The following is a 27,212-nucleotide window of genomic DNA, read 5'->3' as shown; positions in this document are numbered from 1 at the left end:
TGGTTGGAAGGTGTAACCAAAGTTAGAGCCTAGCGCTAGCTCGCCTAGTTGTTCCCAGGCTTGCTCTTCCTTTGTATTTACTGATGGATCACAGGTCTCTTTATGGATGTTTCTGCTGGGCAAGAAGTCTTAAAACACACCCAACATCCTGTGCCCCGAAATCTCACACTGTCCACATCAGCTGTGTAAGGAATCCCAGCACCATTCCCATCTCAGCTGCTGGGGCCATCCCCATCCCTCACCTCCAGAAGCTCCCAGCCCTTCTGTGCCCAAGTGTTCCAGTTGCGGGATGCTCTGCAGTGAGTGGATCTGGCCCCTTGCAGCCTTCTGCTGGAGTCTGGAGCTGAAGGATACAAGGTCCAAGGCAGAACCCACCAGCCTCATCACAGGGTTCAAGTGGCCTTTGGATCAAGCCCTTAACTCATTTCTTCAGGTATTCACGTTTCCCAGCAGCCACAATCCCAGTGTAGCCTCCACATTCAGCATAGATCTCCTCCACCTCCATATTTTTATAAAATAATAAAATACATATATATATATTTATATATACTATGAAAACTGTACAGTATTGTATGCAAAAAAAAAAAAAAAGCATCAGGGCCATCAAGTAATGCAACACAAACGAAAACTTATTCTTTGCTATCATGGTACCAAATGTCAGCAGCAAAGGTCAGCCATGAACAGGTGCAGTAAGAAAGCACAGGTTACCCCTAAACCCTACCTTGCAGCTCTCATAAAAACCCCCATACTGAACAAAACAACCATCTCCACTGGATAGGTGAATTGCCAGAGAGCCTGGAGCAAAGATGGAAATGGTGACCCTCTATAAATTGAGATTTTGGCATCTGGGATCCTCTCAAAACCGAGGACCTGACAATAAAATAATTCTGTTCCATTTACCTGGGGAGGCTGAAGCCATGGAAACACCCCAATTTCTGCCCTGAAGGATGAGCTTACACACCCAGCTGTGCCAGGGCTCTGAGTGTGCTGGGCTCCAAAGGAGAGCCTGGAGTGCCACAGAGGGTCTGTCCCTGCTGGAGGAGCTGCCCAGGCACTGCCTGGATGAAGCACCCTTGAGTTATTCCATAGAATCCTGGCACCTGATCCCAAAAGTCCTGCTGGTGCTCGGCCTGCCCTGGCTCAGGCCTCGTAGAACTGCCTCTCCACCTGCTGGGTGAGGGTCCCGCTGGCCATCACGGTGCGGCTCACGAACTCCTGGGTGAGGGTGCTGCTGGAGTTCTCCACGTGCTGGGTGGTCACCAGCATCCCGTCTGCAGGGGGAAAGCACCAGGCATGGGGTCACAGGGAGCAGGGTCTGCTCAGCCCTGGGACTCCAGCTTGTTTTCCATCACAGAAAGTGGTATTTAAGGGCCTCTCCACACCAGGTGATTTGCTGAGCCAAGGGGATGGATCTCCTAACAGCTCCCAAACTCTCCAAACTGAATGCATGAGCTCAAGTGGGACAACACTGGACAGATACACTGATGTGAGTAAAGATGTTTGTCTGGTTTTCTCTGCTCTGAAGAGACCTAACCTTGCAGGAAAAGCTATCATTCGGTCCCTAGTGATAGTGCTGGAATACAGCATTCCCTCCAGGACTGGGCAGCACATGTGGAAATGACTGCAGCTCTCCCTGGGGCAAAGCAGGGACACAGAGTAGGAAAAGGGGCTGAACCTCTTCAATCCCACCTGATGGACTCTCCTCCCCTGCCTTTGGCACTTGAGGTTAAAGCAGCCTCAGACCTTTGGAGAAGCAGAATTACCCTTTGTTTTCTGAGGGCTGCAAAGCAACAGTGAGCCCCTACCTGTGAAGTGGGGATCCAGAGAGGAATGGCTGATGCTGGTTTTGGTGGTGTATTCAGTGGGGAATTTGTAAACTTCTCTCATGTACTGCTGTCCTCCAAACTGGGAGAAAGCACCTGGGGAGAAGGAAAAGGGACAAGTCAGTCAAGAAATAACAAAGAGCTTCCAACTCCTCAACCCTGCACAGTGAGCACCAGCAAGCTCAGAACTTTCCCTTGCTGATATCAGAGCCAGGTTCAGGAGGAACTGGGAGGACTGGGAAGGTCTCACACCCGGACAGTAAGGAGCTGCCTCCAGGTATTTGTACAAACAGGCAGAAGTTTCACCATGAAAGTTAAACAGTGGCAGGTGTTCCTCATTCAGTGCACCAGAACTGGGACAGTGCTCACCAGGCACAGCACTGCCTTCATGGAAAACACTCTCCATGTCTTTCATGGAGCATGGAGTCACCACCAGAGCTGGAAAGTGACTGCAGGAGTTGTGTTCCCTGCTCTGAGAGGTTTCTCTTTGCACCTCCACAAAGATGTGGTACTGTACCTCTGTCCTGAGATTCAATGGTGATGAGACCTTCTCTCTCTGGCCCAAAGCCTTGGGTGGTGTTGGCCTGCACTTTGAACTTGTACGGGACATTCTCACTCAGGTGGGGCACAGTCAGGGTGGTTTCCAGGTTGTCTCCTTCCACATAGATTGTCCTGGGCTCCCCTAATCCACAGAGACACGGAGTGGTCAAGACTGACCAGAGTGATGGTTCCTCCAAACACACTCCCCCCCAAATCTGCTGCCTCAGCTTCCCCTGAGTTTTATACAACCCACGGGCTGTAAGATTGCACCCACTTCTACTGAGGGTTAAAACAGCCCCATTTCACTGCAGTGGGGGTGCCTCAACAACCAACCTCCACGGCATTTTGGCTGCAATAATCAACAGGTCCTTCCTCTTCCCACCACATTTGTTACACCAGAGCATGCGATGGCACAAAGTGTCAGGAGCCACCAGCTCCCAGGCCTGGGACCAGCCCCACGTCCCCACTTTGTCTGTGCTGATGTAAGCAAACAACTCTTTTACTGGTCCCAGCCAAAATGCCCCTCCTGGGCCCCATCCTCTACCTCCTCCATGCAGCATCTCACAGGTGATCCTGTAGCCCAGGATGGGCCCATTGGGCTCACGGGGTCTCTCCCAGCTGAGGTGCAGAGAATCTGGGCTGAGGGCAGTGAAAACCAGTGGTCCAGGGGCACAGGGGGTGCTCAGGGTGAAGGGGGTACCTGCAAGGGCACAGGGGACATGTGAGAATCACAGAGAAGGGAGCCTGGGAGGGATCTGCAGAGAGCATTTGAGAAATGAGCTGGAAGGGTTCAGCTCCCTGAACAATGAGTGTGAAGTGAATGTGTGGGGAAGAAGGTCCTGTTCCAAAATGAGGGGAAGGAAAGGAGAGCTGAGGATGTGGCAAGAGAGAGAAAACAGCTGCCAGCACCATCGACAGCAACACAGACTCCAGTGCCACCCTTCTGTCCCCAGCCACCTCACCTGGCACGGGGCTGAGCGGGCTCTGCGGGTCCACCTGGGACTCGATGGTGATGACTCCCTCCCTCTCAGGGCCCCAGCCCTCCTCGCTTTGCGCCTTCACCTTGAAGATGTAGGAGTGGTTGGGCAGCAGGTCCTCCACCACCACTGAGTTCTGGCTGGGGTTGGGGATGGTGATCCTGTGCACCTCTCCTGGGGCACACAGGGAAGAGCACGTCACCACCACGTTACAGGCACAAAGACAGAGCCACCACTTTCACCTGAATTGTCTCAAACTGCCTGCAAAAGCCATCCAGGGTCCCTTCCCAACCACCTGCATCACACCTTGCCAACAACAATGGGTAGTGCAGGATGAGATGTCTTTCCAAAAAAGGCTTGGGACAAACAATAGCTTCTTGAAAACTCAAGGGGTTTCAGACAAAAGAATAATATAATCTCAGGGCAGTATTAGTGATAAATGTAAAAAGGTATTTTCATTTCAATCCTTCTTCCAAGTCCCATGTGTTGAAAAAAGATTCATGTAAAATGTTTGGGCTGAAGGAGAGCATCAGTCAAAATGAGGGTTTTTTTGGAGGAGAGATGATTATACAAACAACTCCAGAAATTGCTCTCCCTCTAGAAGAAACAGGGAATGAAAACTGTGGAGTAGCTGCAACATCTCCTGCACAAAAAAAAGGCTACACAAGAAGCAGATTTAGGACCCTGAAACCCAGAATGATTGGAGGCTGGAAGGCACCTCTGGAGATCATCTGGTGCAATCCCCCTTGCTCAGAGCAGGGCCATCCAGAGGCAGAAGACCCAGAGCAGACTCTCCAGCACCTGAACCTCCCACCAAGCCCCCGTGCCTGCTCACTGACCTCCGTTGAGCAGCTGGTACTGCACGCTGTAGCCCTGCACCTCCTTCTCGCAGCGCGGCTCCTGCCAGCTCACCTTCAGGGACGTGGGGCCCAGGGCAGAGAACACCAGGCGGGTGGGGGTGTCAGGGATGCCCAGAGGCTTCCTGGGGTCTGAGGCAGAAAGGGAACATCAGGCTGGAGATTTTGGGGATGGGGCTAAGGGGGCTGAGGGAGAGGAGGGGGTGGCACACGCAGACATGGGATGGTCCTGATGGTTCAGGGAGGATGTGGTGAGATGTCATCTCTGCAAGCTGAGCTGTCATGAGGGGAACTGGCTGGCTCTGCACAGCTACAGGGATGTCCCATGGCCTCAGGGTGGGACAAGTTAATGTAAACTTCATGCCCCTGTGGCAGAGAGCCCAGAGAAGGGGCCTGGTGCTGGCTGTGACCTTCCTCACCCCTAAGAACCCTGTCCAGTCTGCCAGAAGCTTCTTAGACTTCATCAGGTGTAGGTCAATTAAGACTGGCCCTAATCTATAGCTAAATCAGCCCTCCAGACCCTGTTTGTGTGGCCTGGGGTCGCATCTGGGTGCTCCTCAGCTCATCCCACTGGGACACAAAGCTCAGGAGAGCACAACACCTCCCAGGTGACACTCAGGGACTGAGGCCACTCATTGACAAGGAGCTTGCAGAGGGACATCTCATAAGAAGCACACATTCTCTCCCAGAGTTCTCCAAAGGCCTGTGGACTAAGACTGAGAATGAGAAGCTCATTAGGAATGAAAAGAACAGGGACAATGGGTTGATCAGAGCACGGTGGCAGCAGTGGTGGTGAATGTTAATCAGTCCAGATGGGCTGAAACCTGCAATTCACCTGCAAATGGAAAGGTGGTGTGATGGAGGGGCAGGCTGGATCAGAAGGAAGATCAGCACAGCACGCAGCAAGCCATGGAGAGGAGGTTTGGGGTGAGCAGTGGATGGCAGCAGCTCATGGATGGGCGGTGGCTGGGCTGTTATGGGATGTGTGGCTGGGAGGAAACACTGGACAAGCTGTACCTATGAACTTGCACATCCCTGCGGCCCCATCAGTCATGATTATAGAGTCCCGACAGCCAATGCTGGGGTAGTAACCCTTCACCTTTGCCCTGCTCCTGAAACCCACGTCCCGGGGCTGGAGGAGTGTCCTCCCAGCATCTTCATGGATGGGAGGGAGGAGTGTCCCCGGGTAATCTACAGAAGCGGTGCAAGAAGAAAGAGAAAAACACCATTGGAGATTTCAGAGCAGGTTCAGCCCAGGCTCCTGCACAGGTGACTTTTTAAGGCTCAGGTTTGAAGAATCTTTAAACCACCTTCTGTCAGCACCAGCTGATTGACACACGTGGAGCTGAAAGGCAACCACACTTCTGGATAGAGTGAGGAGAAGAGACGTGCTCCCCCTGAAGTGCTTCGTAGTGAAAGGATAAGGATGGAGCTCCCTTCCCTGAGCACCCTGCCTGTGAGGGGTGGGAACCCTTTCCAAACTGGTCTGGAAGCAGAGAGGCCTTAGCAAAGCACCAAGACATCAGTGGTGGGGATATGACTCTCTAGACCTGCGGTTCATGGGCCCCCTTAGCTGTGAGCACAGTCCTCACTCCAGGAGGACTTGAGGGTGCAGGTCCAAAGGCAGTCTTGGGGATGGAAGGGAAGGTCCCACGGCTGTGGAACTCACCGTGCCCCATCAGCACCGTGGAGTAGTCTCTTGTCAGCGAGGAGCTGCCCATCACCCTGTGCTCCTGGTGCACGTGGGAGCTCAGCTGGTGGTAGCTGCTGTTGGCTGTCCTGGTCAGGGTGCCACTGCCACTGCCAGGGAAGGAGAAGTCCACCCGGCCATTCAGCAAGTGCTCTGTGGAAGAGGGCACACCGTGAGCAACGTGGCTGTGGACAAAGTTGCTGCTCCTCTTCCCATGAGGAGGAAGCAGGAGGCATCGTGGTGCCCCCCCTGCCTTGGCTGAATCCCAGGTTCAGCCGCTCTGGAAGGTGATTCTGGAATGTTACATCTAGAACAAGCCACAACACCCAGCATGAGACACAAAGATGTAAACAAAAACTTCTCCCTGCACCAGACACACCCATGGTGCCCAAGGTAACTCCAGACCTCGGCCTTGCTGGGGCACTGCCGTGTGGTTCTCGCCACATTCTCTCACATCTCCCCTTAGACGCAAGCACTGGTTTAGAATTTTGGATTATAAAAGAAGGTGGAAGAAGGAAAATGTCCCTCTATGGAGGAGGTTTCTCCAGATCTCATTCTGGATCCCATCTCAGCTGGATCTGAAAAGCAAACTCGGCTCCATTGTTCTGGTCCTTGACAAACAAATCCCCATCCCCTCCCAGCAGGCCAGGAGAGATCAGCCATCTATGAGCGAGTGATTTCTGTTTAACAGTCCAGCAGATCTGCCCCAGAAGCTCAGGGCCCTTAATTAAGGTGAAGAGCTGCCCTTGGAGGTGGCACTTAGCAGGTATCATCTGAGTTTGCTCCTGCCTCGAAGGTCCAGCCTTTGGTAGAAGCAACTTGCTAGCAGGCTCCCAAGTCCGTGCCGAGATGGGGGTTACCTTGACACTCGTGTGAGCAGACACACCAGGACAAGGTTTTGAAGCAGATCACACCAACAGGAGGGTGGGCACACAAGGGGAGGCAGGGGACACAGAGCCCATCCATCGGCCCCTCGGCTCAAAGCAGGACGAGACAGGACACTCAGTGCTGTAACAGAGCCGTCCTTCACCTGCTTGGGGCCGGGGCGTCCCGCTCCTCCTCGCACTGCCAGGAGCCACAGCGCTGTCCTCCTCCTGGAGGAGCCCCTCAGTGTCCGAGGAGAGGCGGCTGCTGCCAGAGAGGCGGGGAATGGTTTCGGGTGGGAGCCTCCAGGTGATGCGGCGAAGGTCCAGGTCTTCTCCCAGCAACGGCACAAATTTCCACCTGGAGCCTTTTGGGACAAGGCAAGCACTGGTGTTGGCACGGTCTGCAGGGGTCAGGGTGGGCCACCCACCACCTCCGTGCTGCTTGCTGGGGAGAGGAAGGGACAAGCACCAGTGGGGACGATGCCTGTTCACAGCCCGTGTTCCAAGAGTGAGCTGAGGAGCTCAGGTGGTGCAACCATCGGGTTGGTGGAGGAGAATGGTGGGAGCGTGGCACGCAGGGGGTTCCTCAACCCCCAGACTGTTTTCTAGCCCTGTGTCCATCATGACAAAAGGTGAGAGTCAAAGCCCCACCACACGCCTGTCCCTGCATGAAGAGTCTGCAACAATTGTCCTCTGCTCAGGAGAGGTTTCATTGCTCCTTGATGTGCACTCAGGGCAGTTGGACTCCTGGCGTTCCCATCACTTTGCTCTCTGAAAAGACCAGGGACTCACTCTTGGGTGCCAGGCCCTGGAGAACGCTCCAGAGAAGATCCTACAGACACACCTCATCATTTCACTTATGGCTCATGTCCCAGCACAAGACCAGGGAGTCAGCCTCATTCAGAAAGTGAAGGGATGGAAGAAGAGAGGCCAGTGCCTTCCCAGCACTGCTGAGTTCCCTCCTGTTGGCTTGGCCTAGACCCTGAGCATCCAAGGGACTCAGAGGTCTGTGCCTTTGCCGGTGCTTTTTTCCTGATGTTAGCTCTCATTGTCCAGCCAAATGGCAACAAAAAGGGAAGATGAGCAGGAAGGGCCATGAAAAGCTCCTCTCCCACTCCACACTGAGATTTCTCTTTGCCCCATGGCTACAACAAGGAGGCACTGGCCTTATTTACAATGTGACCAGCCGAGTTCCCCAAGTGTTCCCATGGGTGCAGCTACTGAGCTTTGGAAAGGCAGATCTCCACCATCTCCACAACTTGGATCTTCCCATCCTTGAGAGATGGAGAGGAGCAGTGAAGCTCATTGCTGAAAGCTGCTGTTAAAGGAAATGAATGTTAGAAATGACCTTTTCAAACTCAGAGACACAAACCTGAATCATCAGAGACACTGGGCCTCTTGCTGCCAGCTGGAGAGCGGAGCACATCTGCGCTGTACATCAGGTAGCTGTCATAGTCCTCACCTCCCTCTGCATCGATGATGGGGACATCAGGGATAATGGGGACTGCAGGAGAGGTGGAAAGGGCCATTAGACAAGCAGCAAAAAACTGCACAATGCTCAGGCTGGCCCTCAGCATTCCCAGGAAGGCTGGAGAAGCAGAGCAAACAGGAGAGGGGGGGGAAACAGCTGGGCTGATGGGGAGCTCTCCCCAGCACTGCTCCTGTCCCTCTGCCCCTGCCCAGGCTGGCACTCACTGGACATGGGGCGCTTGGGCTGCGTGGCGAGGTTGATGGTGGCTTCTCTCTCGGGCCCCCAGCCCGCGCCGTTCCTGGCCTTCACCATGTAGCGATAGGGCTGCGACTCCCGCAGGTTCTCAATCAGCACCATGCGCTTCCTGGGCTCTTCAATCAGCACCTTCTTCATGGGCCCAATGGGTACTGCAAGGCATGGGCATGCCTGTCACCCAGCAGGCACAGAGGACCCTCAACACCCTGCACTTTGGTGTTGGGATGCAGCCTGGCTCTGGGAAAAAGTGCAGCAGCTCTTTGGGCTGCTCACAAGCAGCAGCATCGTCTCAGGGTAATTCCCAAAGCCAGTGCTGAAGTCAGCCTCCAGGGGAAGTCTTCTGTTGCTGGTGTGTCACAAATAACACCTTCCTGGCACCCCATCCCTTTATAGACCCATGAACTAAGCTTTTGAGATGAAAAACAATGTAAAACACTATGAAATTGAATGGGGGCAGTTTTCTGGAATTTGCAGGGTTAAATCCTGACTGTCAATTCTTCTATCTCTTTCCATCAAGACGTGACCCATCCAAACCCCAGTTCTCAAAAGAAACATGCCTGGAGCTGTTCTGGCTCTGCTGCTGTGGTTTGGGACTGGCCCAGCCTGCAAAACGTGTCCTCCAGCCCCTAAGCCTGCCTGTCCCATCCAAAAACGAGCTCTTACCATTGTCCTCGTTGACAGGCCCATAACTGACTTCATAGGCCGTGATCACCCCGTTGGTTTCTGCAGGCTCAGCCCAGCTCAGCTGGGTCACAGTGGAGGACACAACGTTGAACGCCAAGCGCCCGGGCTCGCTGGGCACTGGGAAAGCAAAATCAAAGGGTCCCCATCACTGCAAGTCAGGACCCAGTGGAGACCCAGAGCTCCTGAGATCACAGCTGGGCTGCAGTGGGAGACATCCAGAGCTTGACCCTGAGGCCAGCAGAAGCTCAGGGCTAGAGCCCTGACCCTGGTGCTGGGTGCAGAGGTACAAACTCGCTCCCACATGGAGGGAAGGAAGGTGTGGGGTCACTCACCCTCCTCCAGCGTGCGGCAGTGGATGATGTCCGAGTAAATCCCTTCTCCCATGGCATTGTAGGCACAGACTTGCATCTCGTAGTCGCAGAAGGGGTAAAGGTTTGTCAGCCCTGCTGATGGGGTTTTGACATCAATGAGACGGGCTTCTGACTCAGGGTCTCCCTGGATCCAGTATTTCACCTGGCAAAGCAAGTGCAAGCCGTGATTCCTTCAGAACCTCACATGATGGGTGAGAATTCCTTGTCTCTTACTAAAGCTCTGGGAATGGTGTTGTGCCATTCCTTTCAAATGGGAGGCCAGGACAGTCTGGGCACTACATGGTAAGGGATGGAACCGGAGATGAAGTCACCAGGAATTTTTCTTGCATATCCTCATCCACCAGCAATGGTCCCTCAAGGATGGAGGGGACCAGAAGGGGTGAACTTCTCCCTCCTTCTTTTGTGTGTGTACTTGGACCCCTTTGGTACAAAGGTCTGTGTGAAACACCTGCAGGAGGAGACCCACACTCCTCCCTGGGATCCACTCACCCCTTACCTTGTACCCCAGGGGTTTTCCTGGTGGAGGAAACCAGTTGAAGCTGATTTCCCTGGAGCTGAGGGCACGGGCGTCGGGATTAAGTGGTGCACTCAGGCGGCCTTTGGGGGACTGGGGGACCTGGCCCAGGCCAGTCATTGAGGGGACACCATCCACCAGCTCTGCAGACAAGAAAGTGTCATCAGTGCCAGTCCTCCCCCTTGGATGAAAAAGAAGGAAGTGTGCCTCTCTCAGCACTGCCCTGCTGTGATAAACACATTATTGATGTTATTGACACAGCTGATGACAGTTTTGCTTGTCCAGGCACAGGAACCACCACACACCATTCATGGCAAGTCCTACCTCTCCCTTATTTTTATAGCTTTTCATTCAAGTTCCTAAGGAAAAGGAATTAAGAATCAATTTCCTTTGAAGAAGAGACGATCCATCCTCTCCCCACCCACTGCCTATTCCTCCTCGTGCCTCTAGAGGGGGACCCAAATCTACCAGTCGGAGCTGGAGGAGCCTCGCTGCGGCTTTTTGGGCGAGGATGGCACTCTGGGCACCGCATCGGGGTGGGCTGGGCTGGGCAGGAGGTCCCGCAGCCACTGCCACCACCCGGCTCCCAGCCCCTACCTGGGTCAGCAATGGTCACCGTGGTCTGCGGGTAGCGGCCGATCTTGGCGCCGTACTTGGGGTGGAGGAGGTCGATCGCAAATTGCTTGAGCTGGCAGCTGTTGAGGAGGGTGTCTATCTCTGTCAGCTCCAGCAAGGGCACCTGCACCTCCTTTCGGGTCTCCCCAGGCTGGAAGAGCAGTTCACCCTCCGTGAAGATGTAGTCCTGAAGCAGAAGGAAGAGGTGTGTTCAGGGTGAGGCTGGATGGGGCTCTAAGCAGCCTGGTCTTGTGGAAGGTGCTCATGGCAGGGGTTTGCAATCTGTAAGGTCCCTTCCAACCCAAACTGTTCCATGATTCTATGATTACAGCCTGCAGTATCCATGAGGTGACTCCCAAAGAGCTTCCCCTCATCCCCCAGTCAATCCTCATTTGCCTTCCAGTGCCCACAGCTCTGGGGGCAGCTGGTACCCTCTGCCTCAGGCACAGGTGTCCTCTCAGGACCTCCCTCCCCGAGGGAGCAAGGGATGGAGGAGAAGGTTTGCCCTTGTGCTGACCTCAAGCCTTGGGTCCCCTCTGTCCCAGCCACATCCTGATAACCCCTCTTCTGCAGCCCCAGGGTTGGCCTTTTCCCAGCCCCACATTCCCACTCCTTCCTGCCTGCCACAGCCAGGAGCACCACCCTTACCCTGCCACTCTTGGCGGTGAGATCCCGGGTCCTGTAGGTGACTTGGGATCTCCCGTTGTCTATGATCTCCCGGAGCACAGGGATCTTGGCCAGCTTATCAAAGCGGCTGTGGGAATATGCTGGCTGCAGGAAGGTGATGAGGCTGCTGGCTGGAAGGGGCAGGAGAGAAGGAATGTGTAGAGCAAACACACAACAAATTGCATCCCAAACACTCAGGTGTCCTCCCTGAACAGATTTCCAGTCACCCATGGGTGTGAGATGTGCGTGGAGTGTCATTGCATGGGCTGGAGATTTCCCCACTTCCCATTTGTGCTCCTTGTTTCTAACAGCCAGGTGGGAAGCAGAGGGAAAGTGCTGGGGACATTAGCACAATAACATTAAAGAGGTTCTGCTTCACACCAGCACTCGATGAACTGGAGCAGCAGGAATGTGGTCAGCCCATAATCTCTCATGGAATTGGCAGCATCCAAACTTGTGATGGTCAAATGTTTCTGTTAGCAGGGAAGATGATCCTCTGGATGCATTAAAGGATGCTCCAGTTTAGACCCAGGTGACCTCAGAAAGGAGTCACCAAGCGAGTCTCTGCTCTGTGACCAGGGGGTGCTCAGATATGCAGACTGTGCCTTACAACCACGTCAGTCTGTAGAGAGGACACTCAAACACAAACACCTCCACAGTCACAGCCCTTCACCTTGTTCTTTGATGATGGTGATGTTGACAACCCTGCGTCCAATCTTGGCAATGCCATTGGGGACCTCAATGGCCTCCACCTGCAGCTGCTTCTCATCATCATCATCATCCCTGATGAAGAGCGGGACACGGACATCCACCAGCTCCACAGCCTCTTGGAACTCCACCATTCCCTGAGCATCTGGGGGAAAAGACAAAGGTGAGAGGTGGGAAATAACCCCCTGCACCCAGCCAGGAGCCAGTGCTGGGCTCTGCTCCCTACCTTGGTCTGAGGTCACAGTGTAATAACCCGGTGCAACCTTCAGGTCATTGAAAGCCTCGTGGGAAACGTGTTTTTCCACCACCTTGATGATGTCTGGCTTGGCTGAGTACGGGGCAGTGAGCACTGTGTCCACAATGGTGTGGTCCTGCCTGTGAGGAGGGGAGGGAAGGGCAGGTGAGAGCTGAGACCAGAGTACCTCGTGTCACACAGCAGCTGGGGGGGCAGTGAGGTGCAGGGCACTCAGTACACGTGTGTGTACAAAGAGGGAGGAGCAGCACCACAGAGCTGCAAATTCCTCTTACCTTTTCCCAGAATTGGGCTGTAACCTGGGGGAATAAAAAAACCCAACAAAATCAGAGTGACTAATACCTTTGGAGAGACAAAGTGCTGTGTGAGTCACAGCCCTGTGCAGGTCTGAGCTGCAGCACTGCCCTGCAGGTGCCAACCCACCCCGCAGAGCCCCAGCACATGTTCCCTCCTGCCCAACTGCTCCCTCCTGCCCTGGGTTTCCCAATGCAGCAAGGAACGTGCCCACAGGGGAGAACACATCTGGATCAGGCTGTGGGAAGGAGATACCACTCCCTGCTCAGCACTGGCATCCCCAAATTCCTCCTGGCCTGCACCAGGCACTCCTAAGTTTGCATCAGGCTGAAATTTTGAAGCCAGTGGGAATTCTCCCATTGAGCACCATGCAACCAGGATTCATTCCTGTTGTTCCAAAGCCAGACTCAGCTGAGATCTCCTCCACAGCTGGGCGGGCAAAGCACCACACCAGACTTGTGTCACAGACGAGTGACACGCTCCCTCCCAGCACTGCAGATTTCATTCCTCTGGGTCACCCCATCACCAGCAGCCCTGGGGGAACCCTGTCCTGCAGGAGTCTCTCCCCCACTGACTCACCTGAACTTGGTCTGCTGGACCTTGTGGCAGCCAGGAATGTGCTTGAAAACGTCGTTCAGCTGCAAGGAGCAGGAGGGACTTTCAGAGCGTATCCCTCACTGAAGAGGGATGTGCTCAGGGAGCAGATGCTGCTGCCACAAAACACAGGAGCCACCCCAGGCCCTCCCACACCAGGTTTCTTCCCAGGACATGGCAAGAGGATGCAAACTGAAACCAAGCAGGAGCTTCACATGCCCCAAAGCAAACCCATAATCTCAACAAGATGCTTCGCTAATTCTTACAATTGTGACCTTAAAGATTGTGCTTTCTCACAAAAGAAGACAAACTGCTCCTTCCTTTCCATAGCTGTGGGTTCCCAGGGAAGGGGCACTGCCCAGTCCCCTGTGTGGCTGTCCCCAAGGCCAGCTGTCCCCAAGGCCACCCTGAGCCCCCCTTGTGCCAGGCTCCTACGTTCTCCTCCACTTCCTTGCGCAGCTGCTCGCACTCGCGGGTGTCTGGTTTCACCAGGTTCTGAGTGAAAAGCCGGGTCAGCCTCAGGGATAGCCCGTAGGGAACTGGAAAGAGAAATTCCCCACTCAAACTCTGTCCTTCTTGGCCAGAGAAGTAACCCACGCAGAAGCTGGAAGCACGGGGACACTCACTGAGGTCCTTGGGGTTGGTGGCAGCGGGTGAGGTGACTCCCTGCTTGTGGACATTGTTGTGGATCTTCCAGCGCACCGTGTCCCGACCCTTGAGGGAGCCGCTGCGCACCAGGGGCGTGTCCAGGTGGTCAGAGGACATGAGGCTCTGGCGGAGCATGTAGTGGTCCTCCTTGAAGCCAACGGTGCGACCTGCAGAGCCAGGGGTGGGCTCAGAGCCTGGGCACACTGGGACAACACCAGCCATCAGCTTCCCAGCGCCAGAGATTCTGTTCTGGGGGATATTTAGGGTTTCCACCATGCTGAGAGTGTTGGGATGTCAGGAGGGGAGTGGGATGGAGAGAGCAGGATTCCCAGCAGGGACAGGGAAGAAAAGTGGATCAGCAGCTCCAGGACTCCTTGGCTCAGGCTCTCTGCTAGGAGCCTCCTCCCAGAACCACCTCTCCAGCTCATCCCAGCACACCCCAAAGCCAGGAAGGCTGTGCACCCCAGAGCCCTCCCCCCAGGACCAAGGGCTGGTACCTCGTGCGCAGCAGGGGAGCAGGGCCAGGCAAGCCTAGAAAACAAATGGCCAGAGACACCATCACTTTGTGGCCAGGGACAAAACCCCTCTAAGTTTCCATCAGGAAGGATCCACATCAGCAGGGGTGCGTGGGCTGTGGGTGGATGGGGCTCTCAAGCTGATTTTAGCCAGATAGGGGAAATCTGGTTAAAATTTAACCATTGGCTCATGTTTGCAGCAGCAGAGGGTTGGATCCCACAGGGACATACCCTACTAATCTGGCCAGGCTGAGTGGATTCTGAAAATTTGTCATGTTTTTGGCCATATCTGGTTCTCTCCCTGGGCTGGGGAAGCCAGCTGAGACACTCACCTTGCAGCAGGCACAGAACTTCCAGCAGAGCAGGAGCAGCAGCCCCAGGAGCAGGATGAGGAAGATGAGCAGTGGGATGAGCCAGAGGAAGCTCCCAGGTGGGCACTCTGCAAGTGACAGCAACGTCACTCCCAGGCACCAGCCCCGTGTGGGGTGAGCAGGGAGGCAGAGGCAGAGGCTGGAGCACAGCTCTCTGAGGGATGGAGCAGCCCAGTTAACCTTGGCAATGCCTCACAATGAGGAAATGCTGTTCACACCTCTGCTCCCACCCAGCAAGGGCTGTGCAGCACCTTGCAGCAATCCCTGGCAGCAGGGGAAAGGTTCTGATCTCTAAAGGTCTCTGAGGGTGCCACACTCCACCCCTTGCAGCTGATGTGACAGACAATGTCACCCATCAAGGTGGGCAGGGAGGTGCTGCCTGCAGCTGACCCTGCCCAGGGGCACAGCAAAGGGACAAAGCAGGGATTGGAGGCACTGTGGAGTTCATTACTCTGATCCAGATCCCAGGCTGGACATCCCCTTCTCCTCCCAGGTCCCTGCTCACCTTTGTTCTTCTGCACACGGACGGTGGTGTTGGGGAGGACACTGGGGTCTCCCTCCAGGGTGTAGTGATAGGTGCAGTCATCATCCTCATCCTGGAAGGAGCAGTACTCACCAGCCTCCTCTGTGGGGAGAGGGGACACTGTTGTAAAGTCTGCAGGGAAGGACTTGGGAGCACCCTGTGTGCACACACGGAGCAGAGCATGCAGGAGACGCCACACACATCTGCACCCAGCTCTTCTCACGTTACCTTTCTTCAGCTCCTCCACCATCTGGATCTGGAGCTGGCAGGAGCTGCAGTTCCCTTTCAGGTTGCCTGTCCCCCAGGTCTGGCAGCGGACACAGTCCCGGATGCTGTCACACACAGCCTGGAAACCCTGGGCAGAGACGGGGTGGGATGGTCAGGGACACCCCCGGGAGAGAGGGAGGACGCAGCCTGAAGGGCAGAGCTGGAGAGGCAGCTCCTCATCCCAGAGTCAGGGCAAGGTCCAGGTCAAAAAGAAATCACTGAGAACAAGAAGCTAATGAAGGCTTTATAAGCCCAGTTGTCTCCAAAATCTCTTACACCAACTGCTGGCATTAGGGCAGCAATTAGATGATCTCCAAGGGTTTCAGTGGCCTTTCCAAAACATGATCAAGCCAGTTTTCTCCATCCCCATGGGATTAGCCCATGCTTGTCAATGAGGGAATCAAATGTGTTCAAGGCCAGGTTGGGTGGGGCTCTGAGCATCCCGATCTAGTGGAAGGTGTCCCGGCCCATGGCAGGGGAGCTGGAATGAGAAGTTTTAAAGTCCCTTCCAATCCAAACCAGTCTGTGATTCTATGAAATGAGTTTTTTCCTCATCTTGAGGCAAACCAGAACAAACCAGAAGCTGAGCCTCAAACCTCTGCCCATCACCAAGGTGCAGATAAACACAGACAGACTCTCAAGAGTTGCTGCTGGTGAACAGGAGGGCAAAGAAAGCCTGTGGCTACAAAGCAGCTCCCATGCCAGCCCCTCCCTGCCCACAGGACAGGTGAGACAAACCCTCGCTCAGGATTTCGTTCCTGGCTGAGATGTGCCTTCATCTCTGCTTTGCCTTTCTTCCCTGGGGGCTCTGCATGGGGATAAGTGATAAAGCCAGAGGGACTCACCAGGGAGTAGCTGATTTCACAGGTGGAGCTGGTGTAGAGCGAAGCCATGTCACAGATGCATCTGCCACATTCACACCTCCCGTGGTTATTGCAAATGCCCTGGGAGAGAAGAGATGAGAGCCTGAGAGCAGCGCTGGGACTCAGCAAGGCACCGCTGTGACCCAGGGATTCCAGCAGTGGGGCAGGTCCCACAGCCCTGCTGGAGCAGTGTTCTGGGGAGGTGGGGCAGCACCTACCCCTCGGCTGTCGATGCAGGTGTCGTTGCTCGTGGGACATTCGCAGCCCGGGCCCTCCCAGCCGCTCTCGCACACGCAGGCACCCCTGGAGCAGCGGCCACGATCTGGGGTGAGAGCGGGGATTACCTGGGCCCCGGTGCTGTGCCATTCCCCCAGCCCTGCCTGTGGCTCCCCCACCTTCCCTGGGGTGCACAGGGGCTGCAAACAGACTCCACAGCATCCTCCCTGCACGTCTGCAGAGTCCCTGCAGCTCATCACTGGTCACTTCATCCCCCCTGCCAGTGCCACCAGCCCGGGACACCCTGTCTGAGCCACCAGACCCAGCTCATCCCCGAGCTGGGGGGCTCTGGGGGTGCTCTCACCGTTGCAGAGGAAGCCGGAGGTGCGCGGGCACTGCAGGACATCGAACTCGCAGAAGGCGCCGTCGAAGCGCAGGCTCTGGTCCTCGGAGTAGCACTGGCACTTCCCGCACAGGCACTCCCCCCGCCCCGAGCACGGCTCCACCTCCCCGGGACGGATGCAGGCTTCGTTGTTGGGGGATGACGCCGGGGAGCAGTCACAGGTGTCCCCTCGCCTGGGGATGGAGATGGTGCTGAGAGAGGCAGGAGCAGAGCACAGCACTGCAGGGTCCTGGGCAGGATGCCCAGGGTGTGAACGCATCACTGTGGGTCCCCAGACACAGCAGGGTCCCTGGCAGGGGTGTGGGATCTGGCCATGTGGATCTGGCCATGTGGGATCTGGCCAGGTGGGATCTGGCCAGGTGGGATCTGGACACAGTCCTTACCAGCCCGGGTGGCAGATGCACTGTCCACAGACAAAGTTCCCATGGAAGCTACACTTGGGGGAGTTCAGCTCTTGTTGCTGGAAGTGAAGAGAGAAGAAGAGTTGCTGAGTGGGCCCAGCTGCCCTCAAGACCATTTCAGGAATCAGAAGGGCAGATCCAAGGGCAAAGTTTTGCCCTGAAGACCAAACTCTGACAGGACATCACACCCAGCTTGGAACAGGCAGTGATGGAGATCTTGGCCTGGCTGAGCATCACTGAGGGGTCAAGCAGGACCAACACATTCCCACCCCAGGCTGGCCAGAAGAAGGACTCCTTTTTGCATCACCCCACCTGCTCACAGGGACACACGTCGCAGACGACAGCAGCTGACACGGTGAGGCTGTCGCTCAGGGACGTGGGTTTCACGTGGATGACTCCGTGCCGCTCCTTCTCGGGGAGGCTGCAGACGTGCTGCCCACCAATGTACTCCAGAGCCTTCACGTGCATGTGGAACTTGCTCTGAAGGAAGGGACACACTGCAGGGATGAGCCAGCTCCCACATCCCAGCCGGACACGGGGAGCTCATCCCCCCCATACACCTTCCCTCCGCTGCCATCTGAGGACTTACCACTTTTCCACGGGTGATGTGGAAGGAGCCAGATTCTGTCTTTTCAAATACCGAGGAGGTGAACTCTGTCTTCAGGGCTCTGGGGGTGAAGTCAGCCCGGATGTCCATCTTGGAGCGGATGCGCTGGGTGGCAGAGGATAAACACAATGTTGGTTTTCAGCGGTACCCTGTGACCACTCCATGGCCTGCTCCAGAGGGGACACATCCTGCCTTCTGCCTGCTCTCCTGCCCAGGAGGTGCCCACCCTCTGCCCTCCCTGGGAGCCAGGGTGAAGCTCCACAGAGCACCGTTACCTCAAAGGCTGTGCGGAGCAACTCCACAATGTTGGAAGAGTCTTCCTGGAGCACCCCGATCTCAGAGATGGGGAAATACTTGTGCAGCTTCTGCAGAGAGACAGGAACTCTCTGAGCCAAGGCCTCAGAACCCTCCTCTTTCACAGCAGTGGACTCTGCTTTGAGCAGGACTTGGACCAGAGACCAAATGTCCCTTCCAACCTAAATTACTCTCCAGCTCTGTGCCTCCTGCTGCTTTACAAGCAGCAGAAACCAACACAGAGAGACCTCTAGAAGCCCAGATTCCTGCGCCCAGGAGTAACCTAGAGCAACCCCCAACACAGCGTGGCACCCTCCCAAATACCAAGGTGTTGGTTTAGCACTTAAGGACAAGCAAAGGGAGAACATTTTCTCCTCACAGCTGAGCTGAGGCACAGGTCCTGGAGGAAAGGTGGCATCACTGCCATGGTCTCCTCACCTCATAGTAGCTGTAGGAGTGGTTGGTGACAGCAAAGATGGGGATGATGTTGTGCTGGCCCAAGAGGCGCACGAGGGTGGGCACTGAGGGATAGTCCTGCTTGGTGTCGTACACGTAGGTGCCATGGCTGTCCAGGTGACACTGCTCATCGTTCCTCGCCAGGATCCCTGCCAGCACGTTGGTACCATCAGCTTCGTAGTGAAACGCAGATTCGGTGGAGAACACGAGCAGGTGAGTGCTGTCCTTTCTCCAGCCGATCTTATCCTGCAGCCAGGGAGGGGGAGAAGGAACTTTTATCTCTGCGCCTCCCAAACCCCTGCACAGCACTTGCAGCCTTTGGCAAGCTGGAATACCCAGGGGACAAGGCAGCACGTGCACCTGGCAGCACATGCAACCAGCCACGTGTCCCCAAGAATCCCAGCACCCATCCGCACCCGCAAAGCGCGGGGAGTCTCCCACCCAGCAGCTCGGTGCCAGGCACCAGTGTGTACAGGGGGCAAACCCACGCTTCCCTGGACGTGTCTGGAGCTGTGCTCATCGCTCAGCCAAGCCCAAGTGGGCTCTTTTCCAGGGAGCAGAGTTTCATCATCACAGGCACGGAGGGGGACAGAGCAAAGAGGACACCCATCATGCCCAGCAAGCAGCTCCTGCACTGGGCATCAAGCACCTATTGGGCACATATTCTAAGGCTTAGGGAAAACTGGGAATGAAAAACAGCTTGGCACTGGGAGTGTGTGGCTGGGAGGGCAAGAACCAACTGTGGCTGAACTGGGGCTCCCTGGCTGCCCTGTCAACTGCCCTGTGTGTGGCTGTTCTGCTCGTCAGTGGGCATCAGGAAGATCCACTCATTAAAAACACTGCCCTGGCCACCCTCACCTTGCAAACAGCTGTCTGCAGGATGGCATCGAAGCCGCCCTCGGGGGCATCCAGGTTGCCGGAGATGCGCTCCTTGCTGAGCTCCTGGCTGAAGTGGTTGATGTTGCTGGTCAGGCGGATGACGTGCTTGAAGGAGAACGGGGAGTCGGCGTTGTGCCAGGGCTCACGCAGCCTAGGAGAGATGGAACCAGGGGCCTTGTGTGGGGCAGCAGCCAAGAGATGCTAGGGGGCAAGGAGAGGAAACGTGGGGAGAGTCCCTCAAGGGAAGCCATGGAGTTGAGCAGCTCAGCTACCAGCACTGAGAGGGAGAAGGGACGAGGGCAGAGATTGAGGGGAAGACAAGATGTGCAGTCAGTTGTGGCAGAGCAGGGAAGGTCTGAAAGCAGAGGATGACACTGCTGGCACTGTCACAGCGCTACAGCAAGCCCTGAGGGATGGGGAGACCAGGGAAGACACTGGCAGTGAAGGTGGAGATGGATGGAGGCTCTTGCACTGCTGACACTGAAAGCCATGAAGAAACAGAAGGCACTTTCTGCTCCCTCTACTCCCACCTCAGGGACCCATGGAGCTCACTCACTTTTCAGGTCTCATGTCTGTCTGAGGGGATGAAACTTTGTCCACAAACTTGCCAAATCCAATGGTGTAATTGGAAGTCAGGGCTTTCAGGAAGTCCGCTGGGAGGAAAGGAAAGGAAGGGGGAAACACAAAGAGATGCCTGTGAGCTCCCTACTCCAGGGAAAGAAGTCCTTTTGTGGGCATCTTCGCTGCTGGTCAGTTCTTAGATAACATTTCCAAATTGTCATATTTTAAGATCTTTGGGCTTTTATAGGGCAGAAACCTACACCCCCTTTGGCAGCCCCAAAACTGGAGCTTCTGCAATAGCGCCCAGCAGGTTGAAGGTGCCAAAGGCCCTGCAAAGACCAGCTCTGAGGGGCACCAGCTGGGCTGGAAGGGGATGTGAGGATCCCTGCAGGTCCAGAGAGACATCCCCACACAGGGCTGTGATAATGAGAAGCTCTAATTAAAACAAACATCTCTCAGCCCGTTGCCAGCTGCATCCCCCTCTCTGGTGCTGGCAGAGGTCTCACAGCCACAGGCAGGAGTGAGCTGCCTGCCTTCATCAGGAACAGGCTCCCCTCTTCTCCCAGCTCTGCCCTCACCTAGGTTATGCCCCATGCTTTTGAGGTTGTCCAGATCATCAGACATGGAGTAGGAGAAGTCCATGAGGATGTAGAGGTCCACAGGGCTCTCCTTGGGCTGGAAGACATCCATGTCGAAGCTCATCTCCTCCCCAGCCCGCAGCCGCATGTACATGGCCTGGGGGGACACCTGGGTCCTCTGCAGGGACGTGTTGATACTGGAATTCTGTGAAGGAGAGGGATGTGAAGGGGATGGACTCCATCCCAGGAGGATGCAAGGAGCAGGGAGATGTGTGGGAAGTGCAAAGGCAGGGATGAGCACCCTCCCCTCCCTCGTGTACCATCCAACAGGCTCCACCACACCCACTCCTGTCCAGCCAGGATGCTCTCATCTCCAGAGGGATGAGAGAATTTTGCTTGCATCTGCTTTGTCTGCAAGGTCACCCCAGCCTGGATCAGGAGCAGTGGCCCACAGGTCCCCCAGCTAGTGAAGGCATTGCTTTTGGGTAGACCCTACCTAAATAGCAATCTGGTTTGTTTTTTTCTTGCTGAGGAGCCTAGAGAAGGATGAAGGACATGAAGGACCCCTCAGGAGAGGCTGGGCAGGGGCTGTGTCCCCAGCACACACCTTCAGTGTCCTCATCTCCCCCTGGGTGTAGACGATGCTGGCCTCGCCGCAGCCGGAGCGCAGCAGGTTCTCCCGCAGGTCACAGCGCGGCTCCTCAAAGCTCTGCCAGGGGGCAAGAACAGCATCAGAGCTGCAGAAAGCACCAGATCCACTGAGAAAGGAGGAAATAAACAGGGAAGGAAGCAGGGTTCTGTGCCCAGGGCATTATGAGCCTTTGGGAGCAGGAGTGGGGCAGAGAGATGGGGATGAGCCTCGCACAGAACCAAACCATCAGCTGAAATGTGACCACCAGTGAGTTACTGAGCTGCATGGGATAAAACTCTCCCTCCATCCCTTGCACACACTGTTTCTGGTGCACTGGCACATTCTGATAAACCTCTTTATTGCTGCAATTCTGCCCTGGATTCCCATCCCTCCCCATTTTTTGCACCAGAAGGAAATCCACACTGCAGCCTTTCCCATCCAGAAGAGAAGCTGGATCCAGAAGCTGTCCCTGCTCTTGTGTCCCTCTCCCACAGATGGTGGTGGGTCCCTCCATCAGCAGGGTGGGAAGTGGAGCCCCAGGCTGCCCTGCAAGGTCTCACCTCGTCGGTGCAGAAGGAGCAGTCCTTATCCACACGGATGCACTCGGTGCAGCTCTTTGCCCGGGACAGCACACAGCGGTTGTCTGCCAGGAAAGATCAGGGCATCAGGGATGGGGAAAACACACTGAGCTGTGGGAGGGTGTGAGGAAGGCTGATCCCATGGAGAGATGGAGGTTTTGTCTGGTTAGTGGAAAGTGGCTGCAAAACAGCAGCAGGGTAGCAAGGGAGGGTCCCCAAAAGCTGGGGAGATGGAAAACAGCAGGAAAAGCACACAACAGGTGTTCTCCAGGTGGTGTTTCTGGAGCTCAGGACAGGTACACACAGTCCCCAAGGGGAGGAGGCAGACACAGCTCCCTCAGCTCCACTCACTTTTGCTCCATTGGCAGAGGCCGGTGGCGCACAGCAGGGACAGGAGCAGCACCCTGGCACATGCCCGTGGCAGCACATTCATCCTCTTCCTCCTGAAATGAAGGGATTGCTACATTGCAGAGAGCCAAGAGATGGAAATGGAGCTGGACATGACCAGGGCAGCTCCCACAGAGCCCCTTCCCAGCCCCACCAGGGTGGGACACCCCTCACATCCCAGGGAAGCCGAGGCTGGAAGCAGTTGCTGAGCTCTGCATGGCAGGGCACAAAACAAAGCCAAGGATAGTTTGTACTCTGCTCAGGTATCTGCAAAAGGCTCCAAATCCCTGGCAATGACACCCCTGTAACCTGGAGTTGGGGTGCCCAGCTCGACATCAGGGGCTGGTGCAGGCAGCTGGAGCACAGGAGGCTCCCAGACAAACCCAGCACCATCCTCCCATGTGAGCACTGACACTGCTTTTCCTGGTAGCTTAGGAAAAAAAAGGAGGAAAACAAAGTGAATTGTCCACATGTCTCCCCAAAAGCAACACTGACCCCTCCCTTCAGCTATTTCCTATCACACTAAGAGTTTCCAGGATGGTCAAGCCAACAATAAAGAGAGGGTGAGGCCTTGGGAAATGCCAGGCTTGGGGTTTTGGAGTTCTTGAATGAATTTGTGGTTTTGAGAGCCTGGCAGCTCCCCTTTGCCCTGTCCAGGGCAGCAGGACCCCTTGATGAACACAGAGGTCAAATCCTAAACAGAGGGAACCATTCTCCCCTCACCACACGTGACTGAGGAAACTCAGTGCCATCCAGAAGTCAGCATTTGGATGTGATAAATAAAAGGCACAAAGCTGGAACTCGAGTTCTGCAGCTGCTGTGCCAGAGGTTCAGCCTTGCACACAGCAAGGGGAGCAAGTGAGAGCAGCCAAGGGAAAAACAACAGTGTAGAGTTATCATTAAATCATCTCCTTCCTGGTAGATACAATTGTGAAATATAAAATGTGAATGAATTCTTACAGCTTTTTGCTGTTTCAGCCCTGACTCTAAAATGAAAAGAATGTGAAAGCCACTTAGACAGGGAAAGGAAACAAGAAAAAGTTGTTTCTGCAGTTACAAAGAGTTCCTGGGGGGCATCCAGCACACAGAACAGTCACCTGGAGACTCAGCTGCTCACAGCCTGCCCTGGCCTGCAGGGAAACCCCTGGAAAGACCCAACCTGACTCAACAGCAACAGATCCCACTTGGCCTCTGCAGCCAGTGAAATACATTGAATGCAGCAATTGTTGTGACACAGGGCTCAACCAACCCAGCATCAACAGCACAGGACATCTCCCTTGGTGGCTGCACTTGGCTCCATGTGAGAGTCACTGGGTACACAGGCAGCAACTGACAGGACTTTGGTGTCTCATTCATCCTGCCAGCTGTGGCCAGAGGGATTTAGCACAGTCATTAATGCCCAGTGGCTCAAATGTGAGAAACAGGGGAGCCTCAGGGCAGCATCTCTGCAGTGAAACCCCGGGAAGCTTTGCTGTTCCTCAGCCTGTAGCCAATGTACAGCTGTTCTTACTGGTGAAAGGTACCAGCTGACCAAGGGAACTCCTCAGCTTCCCTTCTGTCACACTGATTGTCCCCAGGCAGGCCCTTTGCAGGTTTGGCTTTGGGTGGTCCCTGTCCCCCCAAATCCAGTTGCAGCGCTGGCTCTGAGGCCACCATTCCTCACCTGGCACATGCCCATGACCTCCTTCAGTCCTCACACCAAATGCTGTGTCCCTTGCAACTGACACAGGTAGATTTTGAAGCCAGGAAAATCCCTTTTTCCTTGCTCTGCCCCAGCCCAGGACAGCGCTCTGGAGACGTGGGGAGGTGCCAGTTACAGGTGGGATACAAGGGTAGGGAAGAAATCCTCAGAGCCCATGGAAGGAAAACAAAAACATCACCTGAGCACTCAGCAAATCCCATCTGCCACCATGGGCCACAAGGAAAGGATTGAGTATGGGACCAGACTTCTCAGATCACAAGGACCTAACGCCTCTTCCTTTAATCACCAGTTAGGAAAAAGTCACCAAGGAACGGATGGACACACCCTGGGCCTCTGGCACACAAATTGCTATCATGTCTTTTCAAGTGCTGAGATAGAAGGCCATAAAATCCTGCTTAATATTAACAACCTGTTGCCCTGTGAGCCACCAACCTTCAAGGATTTTGCTGGGCAGATGCCAGCAGGCCAGGCACTGGTGGCACAGAGCACGGCCACTGCAGGAATGCAGCCTGCAATATTTGTGCAAAAATATGGGAGTGGCCACCCCTTACTTTCAGAAGTGTCCTCTGGAAGGGAAAACACCGCTTTCACTTCAGGAAAGCTGCAGGATTTGGTTTGGTTTTCCTGACGACAACAACAAAAATAGTGTTCAGTTGTTCAAAAACAAGGAGAAAGGCAGAGTAGCTCCTGGCTGCACATAAACTTCCTACCACTTCCCAGACCTGCTCCAGCATTTCCTCCTGGTCTCCTCTTGCTCCCCCAGCCTTTACCCTGCCCCTCAGCACAGCCTACAAACCTGCTCCAGGAATTTGCCAGGAACCCCTGAGTCTGGAGAAGCTGGGACTGGCTACCTCATCCCCAAAAATCCAGGCTATGCTCCAAACAACCCACAGCAATGAGACAGAGGACAGGGTTGGAATGGCAGATGGGGGAGAGGGAGCAAGGAGCAGGTTGTGGTGAGCCACAGAGCAGCAGCAGGAGCCTGGTCCCAGCTGCCACATGGGGGACACCCGGCAGGGAGTGGCAAAGTGAGGGAGATGCTCAAGCAGTGAGTTCCCAAGCACAGCCTCTCCTCTCTTGGGTGGGAGCTGTTCTTTTCATGGCTGCAGCCATGGGGGCTGTGCAGGGCACTGACCCTGGAACAGGCACCAAGGAGCAGCCACCTGTCCCTGTGTGCTGAGGATGGGCAGTGCAGCCATGGCCCAGGGGATCAGGGACTCTCAGCTCATGCTCTCACCCCTGCACGTCTGGTGCCACAGAGCAGCTGGGCCCGTGCTCCAAAACTTGGAAATTGTCAAGCCAGACTCCCAAAAACTTCCAAAAACTCGACCCACATATCAAATCATTACTTACACACAAAATCGTACCGGTCTTGTTTTGTTTGCCTTCCCCCTCCATTTCCCCTCCTTCCCCAGGTGTGCTCCTGGGAGGCTCCATGTGAGGGTCTCCATTTGTTGTTTACAGCTGCCAGGCTGAGCTCCAGACCCCAGACAGCCCCCAGCACCCTCCAGCTGGGGACAGGACAGAGCAGGACCCAGCCCAGGCACCCACACGGAGCTGCTTTGTGGCCAGCACCCCCGTGCTGTGAGGGGCTGGTGGCTGTGGGACCATCTCCCCCGGGCTCGGGGGAACCCCAAGGAGCAGAGGCAGGAAGGGCACGACCCTGCCTGGGGACTGCCCAAATGCCAGCACAGCCCCGGGACCATCCCGTTCCCTCCATGTGCTCTCCCTGCCGCTTTCACTGCTCCTTTGGCCCCACAAGACACTTTCCCCCTCCTTCTCCTCATCCCCCTTTTCCCTCACCTAACCCATGCCCCTCACACCAATCCTATCCCGTTTGCTGTTCCCTGTCCGTTCCAGATCCACCAATTTGCAAATACCCCAACACCTGCAGTTCAGCAAAGCCCACCCTGAACCCCCCACTCTCTCCTGGCCTTTCCCCCTTCCCTTGCTCCGCCCTTGCAGGGGCAGCCACCAGTTGTGGAAAGCAGCCCCGGTGGGCTCCGGGGGCACCCACAGCCCGGCTGACCTCGCACATTTTCACCCGTGGAAGCTTTCCCTGGGTGCCAGCTCGGAGGCACAGCAGCCTTTCCCCTGGAGCTGGGCTGAGGGACAGGACAAGCCCTGAAACCCCCAGCAGCTGTCCCCAAAGGGCTCTGCTGTCCCACCCTGACCCCAAATACCTGAGACACAAACCCGGAGCCGTGCAGCCCCCAAAGCCCTGCCCGGCCACCAGCGCTGCCTTTCCCAGCCGGAGGCACCGGACGGGTTCTGACAGCAAAAAACGGGAAAAGCAGAGGGAGCAGAGGGCTGAGCCCCTTGTCCTGCCCACCTGTCCCGCATTAATTCACTGCCCGCTTCATCAAAGCAGCAAAGTTCAAGCGAGCTGGACGCTGCAGAGCACAGATGAATTAATTCCACAAACCTCATTAGCGCTGGGTCTGACCGCGAGTCCAAATCCTCTGCCGCAGCCCGAATAACAGGCACCCACACACCAAGCCAAGAAATTCTTCCGAAGGCAGAGGGGGAACGCGCTGCTTCCCTGCTGCAACTTGATTTCCAGCTTTGGGCTTTTCTTTCTTTTTTATTTTTTTTTTTTTTTCTTCCCTCCTCTCTATTTTGAGTCCTTTTTCTCTTTCCGGTTAAACGTCAAGTCCCGGTCCGGGGGGGAGTGCAGCCAGCCCGCGATCCCACATAACTCCAGTCAAATATTCCACTTTGTTCTCACTGCCCGCGCTGCCGCCTCGCCCTCCCGAGGGGCTGCCTGGCAGGAAAGGTGGGAGCTGCGATAAATGAGATCGGATCCCAGGTGAGGAGAAGTTTTATCCCAGCCGGGAGGGAGGAGGGGGTGCCCGTGACGCAGGGCTGGCATTCGCTGCTCCCTCGCACACCTGGCCGGGCAGGCACAGCCCTCTGGAGCCTCCCTCCGAGCAAGCACCATCCCACAGGGAAAGAAAGGGCTGAGGGAAGGCGCTGTCCGGGGCAGGGAGCCTGGAGGGGCTGCTCGGCTTCACCTGCCCGCTGAGGGCACAGCTCAGCGAGCTCCCCGACCTCCCCCGGCAGGGGTTTCTCCTCCCAGTTTCCCCCTGGCACGACTGGGAGGTGTCACCCTCAGAGCTCAGGTAATTCCTGGCTGAAATATCAGGGAAATCCC

At 55.5% G+C, this 27,212-nt stretch overlaps 1 protein-coding gene across 2 annotated transcripts; it reads right to left on the bottom strand.

Annotated features, from left to right (window-relative positions):
- Positions 1–62: 62 nt before the first annotated feature.
- On the bottom strand, positions 63–26,862 carry ITGB4 (integrin subunit beta 4). Of its 2 annotated transcripts, XM_058852283.1 has the most exons (41): positions 26,484–26,862; positions 22,321–22,412; positions 21,952–22,034; positions 21,368–21,469; positions 20,761–20,965; positions 20,178–20,274; positions 19,601–19,772; positions 18,725–18,988; positions 18,268–18,357; positions 17,975–18,097; positions 17,698–17,865; positions 17,368–17,444; positions 16,946–17,157; positions 16,584–16,687; positions 16,348–16,446; positions 15,464–15,590; positions 15,218–15,337; positions 14,674–14,780; positions 14,324–14,357; positions 13,805–13,993; positions 13,614–13,717; positions 13,164–13,222; positions 12,566–12,589; positions 12,264–12,412; positions 12,003–12,182; positions 11,312–11,460; positions 10,646–10,850; positions 10,031–10,191; positions 9,496–9,676; positions 9,143–9,280; positions 8,449–8,631; positions 8,126–8,257; positions 6,918–7,118; positions 5,867–6,040; positions 5,215–5,388; positions 4,180–4,329; positions 3,326–3,514; positions 2,908–3,063; positions 2,341–2,505; positions 1,806–1,919; positions 63–1,271 (listed from the first exon to the last, which is right to left on the bottom strand). In XM_058852283.1, exons 1-41 carry the CDS (start codon positions 26,486–26,488, stop codon positions 1,141–1,143), a joined length of 5,589 nt encoding a protein of 1,862 aa, XP_058708266.1. In that variant the 5' UTR covers positions 26,489–26,862; the 3' UTR covers positions 63–1,140. The 2 variants fall into 2 exon arrangements, with proteins under 2 accessions (XP_058708266.1, XP_058708267.1); XM_058852284.1 differs by lacking the exon at positions 5,215–5,388 and having other exon boundaries at positions 26,484–26,858.
- Between the last annotated feature and the right edge of the window lie 350 nt (positions 26,863–27,212).

This window comes from Poecile atricapillus, chromosome 17 (genome assembly GCF_030490865.1).
Source record: "Poecile atricapillus isolate bPoeAtr1 chromosome 17, bPoeAtr1.hap1, whole genome shotgun sequence".
NCBI classification, from domain to species: domain Eukaryota; kingdom Metazoa; phylum Chordata; class Aves; order Passeriformes; family Paridae; genus Poecile; species Poecile atricapillus.
Note: the sequence above shows the minus strand (reverse complement) of the source record. Positions and strands in the feature narration are given on the sequence as shown.

Bases quoted from the DNA above. Each gene is read 5' to 3' on its own strand.
- ITGB4 (XM_058852283.1), bottom strand. The intron at 22,035-22,320 runs GTGAGTGGAGCT...CTTTCCTGGCAG, and splicing joins CCTCTGCCAATGGAGCAAAA to ACAACCGCTGTGTGCTGTCC. The intron at 11,461-12,002 runs GTGAAGGGCTGT...TGCCCCTTCCAG, and splicing joins CACCATCATCAAAGAACAAG to CCAGCAGCCTCATCACCTTC.